The sequence below is a fragment of the Ursus americanus genome, chromosome 15 (assembly GCF_024610735.1).
Source record: "Ursus americanus isolate L20-20 chromosome 15, mUrsAme1.1.p, whole genome shotgun sequence".
Taxonomy (NCBI): Eukaryota; Metazoa; Chordata; class Mammalia; order Carnivora; family Ursidae; genus Ursus; species Ursus americanus.
In genome coordinates, this window is record NC_142141.1 from 18,687,045 (window position 1) to 18,692,855 (window position 5,811).

General features: G+C 46.4%; 1 protein-coding gene across 1 annotated transcript; it reads left to right on the top strand.

The window, feature by feature from the left end:
* GARIN3 (golgi associated RAB2 interactor family member 3) lies at positions 1-2,632 on the top strand. Its single transcript, XM_045792141.2, has 2 exons — positions 1-621; positions 1,439-2,632. Exons 1-2 carry the CDS (start codon positions 1-3, stop codon positions 2,630-2,632), a joined length of 1,815 nt encoding a protein of 604 aa, XP_045648097.2.
* Positions 2,633-5,811: the final 3,179 nt, after the last annotated feature.

Consider the following 5,811-nt stretch of genomic DNA (forward strand, 5'->3'; position numbering starts at 1 on the left):
ATGAAGAGAACTATGAGCAGCGAGTGTTTGTTACCTTATTACACGGCCCACAGCTACCGTTCAATGGGCGTGTTCAATACCTCCATGGGGGACCTGCAACGACAACTGTACAAAGGAGGAGAGTATGACATTTTCAAATATGCACCTATGTTTGAAAGCGACTTTATCCAGATCAGCAAAAAAGGAGAGGTGATCGATGTACACAACCGCGTCCGAATGGTGACCGTGGGCATTGCATCCACCAGCCCTATCCTCCCCCTACCTGATGTCATGCTGCTGGCTCGACCAACAAAAATCTGCGAAGAGCATGCCAGACACGCCCGGACCACCAAGGGGAGAGGTCGCAAGCCCACAAAGACCCTAGAGCTCACCAGGCTGCTTCCCCTCAAGTTTGTCAAGATCTCCATTCACGATCGCGAGAAACAGCAGCTGCGCCTGAAGCTTGCCACTGGCCGCACTTTCTACCTGCAGCTGTGTCCCCCTTCAGATGCACGAGAAGACCTCTTTTGCTACTGGGAGAAACTTGTCTATCTCCTGAGACCACCAGTGGATAGCTGCAGCAGTACCCCGACCCTGCAAACTGGGGACGCAGCCACCCTAGAGGATGACAAGTGCCTAGTGGTAAGCATCAACAGAGACTCAAGAGCATGGGGCAGGGTGCTTTGGGAGAGCAGCTCAAAGCTGGCCCTGCAGAAGCTCTGGTGCTCTCTGAGGCTCACCTGGGAAATGCATTCCACTTGAATAGGCTCAGGGCTAAATGAGCCCCGACTAGGGGACTTAACACCCCTAGTGCTTCTTTTGTCTTGTGGTTCCGAGTGCTTCTCCCAATTTTTCCACAAGGCTGAATTTCAGAGAGACCTCACGTATCAGCTGTTCTGGTCTCATACCCAGGGTTGTAACTCGTTCCATCCATCTGGGCATCCTGATGGCCCAGTCTCTTCTCGAACACTTACCCCAACCCAGTGAGCCTCAGCAGCTATGGAACATTGCTAGCAATTAGGAAGTCTTTCCTTCATTCCATATCCCTGTGACTACCATGTGCTGATCAAAATCCGGACCACCCATGTGTGTCCGCACATGCACGATTTTCGCAGCCACCAAATGAAAATGTGTGGATCCCTTGACCCAGCAATCCTACTTCTAGGAATCAGTCCTGCAGAGATATAAACACAGGTGTGTAAAAGAAAAGTATATGAGGATGGTGAATTGTATCAGTGCTTTCCCTGGCACTGGCATTAAGTAAAAACCAAGTGACCACTTGGCAGGGGTGCTATAGATGGGGCCTTGCATCGAGTGAGAGCGTAGATTTGATCATTTCAAGGGTCGTTCCCATTAGAAGCCCTTGAGTTGCTCAGCTCCAGCGCCGCGTTGAGAAAGGAGCGGACGGTTCTAGTCTCACTTTATCATCTCTTACCTATTTCTCCTCCCCCTGGCGCAGGCCGCAGAGCTCCATAGAGAAGGGGATCAGGATGAGTTCAGGCTTCACAAGCCCCGAGAGGTGTCTCGAGCCACCTCTTCCGCGTATGCGGGGGGAGAGGGAATCCACCACGCCTACCACAGAATGCTGGGCTCCCCTGCAGTCGCGAGGGCTGCCGGGAGTGCGGAAGGAGCAGGCGCCAGGGCAGCCGCGGGCATGGCGGGGGCGGCCACGAGCGCTACCACGGGCTTGGCCATGGCTGGGGCGAGAACGAGCTCTTCATCAGGCGCGCTGAGCGTAGCAGCAACCAAGGCGACAAGTACAGGCCAGGTAAGCGCGGCCCTGTCTGGAGCCACCAGCAGATGTTCAGGAGAAAGTGGATCCAGCAAGGCCCTCGCAGGTGCTCTCAATATCTCCTCAGAGGGTACGAACGTGGCGTTGGGTGCTGCAAGCATGTCCTCGGTCGGTGCTTCCACCCTCACGACGGGGGCTGCCAGCGTCTCCCCAGGGAGCAGCACGAGCGTGGTGTTTGCAGGCGCAGTGACGACGGGCCCACCTGCTGCAGAAAAAGCCGCATGCACCGTGGTAGGACCCCTGGTCTCCACCTTGCAGAGTGAAGGCTACATGAGTGAGCGGGATGGAAGCCAGAAGGTCTCCCAGCCCGGTGCTGAAACCCGGAAGGGAAAGAAAGAAAGAAGAGAAAAGAAGGACAGAACTTCCACTAGGAAAAGTTCCCGTCACCACAGGACAGGGGAAAGTCACCACCGGACAGGAGGGGACAAGTCGACCCAGAGATCATCCTCCCACCGGTCCATATCCGGCCACGACAAAAGAGATGACAAAAAGGAAAAAGGGCAGAGCCACGGAAGAAGCAGAGGACACAGCTCTCGCAAGAGTAGCAGCCACAGCCCCACAGCAAAGGAGTCAAGGACAGCTCACAAATTGGGGAAGATCAAATCTACAAGCAGTTCAGGTGCTGTAAGTAAGAAATCCAGTAAAATTGGCTCTTTCTTCAGGAACTTGAAAGTCATTCCTGGCTCAAAAACAGTGGTCACATCACAGGATAGAGGGGTAGACTTCGTGGCTAAGTCAATAGAGAAGCGCAACATAGAGGCCAAGTTAGAGAAATGCCCGGGCAGCGAAGATCTGGAGATCTCTGGTACCGTGACATCCGAGACAATGGAGACCATAATCATTGAAGGTAAATCTATTTGAATAGGAGACCAGGCAGGAAGCTGCAGTGGAGACCCAGCCTCAGGGAAGAATCCCTAGAGAGTCAATTCTAGCTTTCTCTAATAAAGGAAACCATGCAACTCCAAAAGAAATGCTTTCTCGTTTGAATGTCTATATCCCCTAGCCTGGGAGTGACCTCACAGTGGCTCCTGTGATGTGACCCATGCTGCAGCCTGAGACCCCAGTCTCCAGTCAAACACATCCTCACCTCCCACCCATGACCAGCAGAGCCAGTAGGAGTGCCGTGCTTTGCCTCAACCCCTTTCTGCCTTTGTTTTCCCCAAGACCATGGCTACAAGTCACAGACTATAGGCTGGAAAGCACCACCAATACCATGTTCCCATGCTCTTCTTTCTCTTCCCTAAAGGTCCCTGAACATGGACTTTCAATCCAGTCCATAGACTAAAGACAGGATTCATGTCTTCTTGGGATAATCCGGAGGTAAAGGGGGTATAGCCGCATTTGTAGACGTTCAGAATGAGGAGTTTATCATCTAGATCAGGAATTGGCAGCCGGAGAACCAAATCTTGCCAACTGCTTGGTTTTGTAAACAAAGTTTTATTGGAACATAGCCACAGCTATTCATCTGTATATTGTCTATGGCTACTCTCATTAAAATGGCAGATCTGAATAGTTACAACAGAGACCTTATGGTCTGCAAAGTCTAAAATATTTACTATCTGGTACTTCACAGAAAAGGTTTGCCCACTCCAGATCCAATATTAACAACTCTTCCTCCTAGGTATATACTTTGGAGAAACTTTCTCATATGCTCACCAGTAGATAACTAGGAGAATGTTTACAGTAAAACAATTTGTAGTAGCAAAACTCTGGAAACAGCACAAATGTTCATCCAATAGGAGGATCGATAAATTGTAATATATGACTACAGTGCATATTAGGTAAAAGTGAAAATGGATGGCAGCTATTCATGTTAACATGGATGAATCTCACATAATATCGAATAATAGAAGCAATAGAAAAATACAAAGGATATAGTTCCATTTGTAGAACAATTCAAAAACAAGATCAAACAACATATTTGGGGGTACATATTTACTTAAAGTGTAGAGAAAAACGAAACAGTAACACAGCATTCAGAATTGTAGATATCTATAAAGTGGAAAGCCGAGAGGAAGATCTGGAAGGCACAAAGAACTTCAACAGAGTGGAGATTGTTCTGTCAAACAAAGGACTGTGCCCATGGTAATTTATTATGGAATCTTTTTTTATTTTAACATCCCTGAAATCAGGATGGTTTTTAAATTGTTGTCAGCCAGGTGGCAGTTGCCACCTTAGAAATACCTTAACAAATTTCACTTACATTTTCCTATTAATATATGCAAAAAGAGGTAGATGACAAAAGACCTAAATCTGAAAGATATCTTCCAGTCAGTATAAAATAAAAATTCTAAGTGATATAAATACTCAGAATTCAGGAACACAGAAAAGCCATAGATATGTTGTTAAGAAATAATAGAATAATCGAAAAGGTTGTGTACAAATGAACTGTGTAAATTATGTATGCATGTGGAAAATAATTCCAAAAATAAAAAGTCATACTACATTAGGAATGAGATTATAAATTTTAAAAATGCCTGTTGTGAAAAAGAAATAACATTGTCTTTTCAATTTAAAAAAAAGTTGTAGATAAGTTTCACAGGTCTATGAAAATCATTAAACTGTTAACAGATGATAAAAGTTGGTTTTGAGAAAAATGATTCTGAGAACCAGGTGTGTTTGTATAAGCCTGGAGGTCATCGCCCAGCTTTGCAATTCTTTGCTTATTCTGACAGTCGTGTCTGCTAGGATGGAAGTTGGGTTTCCAGTAAAACCTGGGGACTTTCTCTGTAGAACAAATTTGTGTGGCAAAGTGGGGGAGGTGAGAAACGAGGTACTCTCTGGAAGGAGTGGTGGTTTGGGAGCATCAGGGGGAAGTCCTTCTCAGTTGCTCTGGTGGGTGGCTGGAAAATCCCACCTTGTGATTTCCAATATGCAAAGACCAATAGATGCAGGGGATTAAGGTGTCCTTGGAATTGACTCTTGAAGCAGTGGGTACAAGTAGAAGGAGAGAAAGAGTCATGTCCTCAAAGATATGATAGCGCCTTTGGAGAAGCCTCCTGGGAATGTGTGAGGTTATGGGGTATGGGAGACAGATAAAGGGGGACTCATTCAAAAGCTTTTGACTCAGAGTCCCAAATTCAAGCTATGCCAGAGATTGAATTATTGAAGATACAGATTCCTTAATCACATGATTCTGTAGACCATGGCTTTGTCTTTTGTCCTTCTCTTAGTCTTGTTCTGTGCATTCCTACTTCGACACCCCAAAGGGCTTCTTTAATATAAACCTTGTTTGTCCACCATGCAGGATGTTAGCTGAGAAGACCCATGATTTACACAAATGCCTCCAAAGTAAAATGGAGGTGGGGACTTGCACACTACAACGTGCTCTGCCAGGCACTTTCTCTGCATTTCCTTTTCTATCTTGACAGCTCATCAACAGACTCATGCATAAATACTTACGTATTTAAAAACAACAGACCTCTTCCTCCTGAGGGAGATATCAATTGGGGCATCAAGTCAATATACCCTATCAGATAAAGTCAATATTTTTGACAGCAATATTCATCACCATGGTAGCAATTCTGCTGCTGCAAGTACAATGATGCAGTGGATGGTTGATTACTAACCAGCGTCCCAAACATAAAGTCTGGCACACACACAAAAGACAAGAAAGGGATCTTTGGCCGGCAGCAAAATAAGGTTATTCATGGTGTTGTTGTGATCGAATGGAGTCCTTCAGACACAAGATGTGCTATGGTGGGAAGAAGCAAGGTGCCTCAAAATGTTGAAGGCAGTGTCAAGACTGATGGTGAAAATGATGGGAAAAAATGCAGCAGGGACAGGCCACACAAGGCTTTGAGGTCATCTAAAGGATTTTAACTTCTGACCGTAGAGTAATAGGAAGCCACTGAAATGTTTTATTTATTTATTTTTAAATATTTATTTATTTGAGAGAGAGCATGCAAGTGAGCACGCTTGCACACGCACTCATGCAAGTGGGGGGAAGGACAGAGGGAGAGAATCTTCAAGATGACTCTGCACTGAGCTTGGAGCCCGATTCAGTGCTGGATCCCACGACCCATGAGATCATGACCTGA

Coding starts and splice junctions, on each gene's coding strand:
- GARIN3 (XM_045792141.2), top strand. CDS start 1: ATGAAGAGAACTATGAGCAGCGAGTGTTTGTTACCTTATTACACGGCC. Junction 622..1,438: donor AGGATGACAAGTGCCTAGTG/GTAAGCATCAAC, acceptor CCCCTGGCGCAG/GCCGCAGAGCTCCATAGAGA.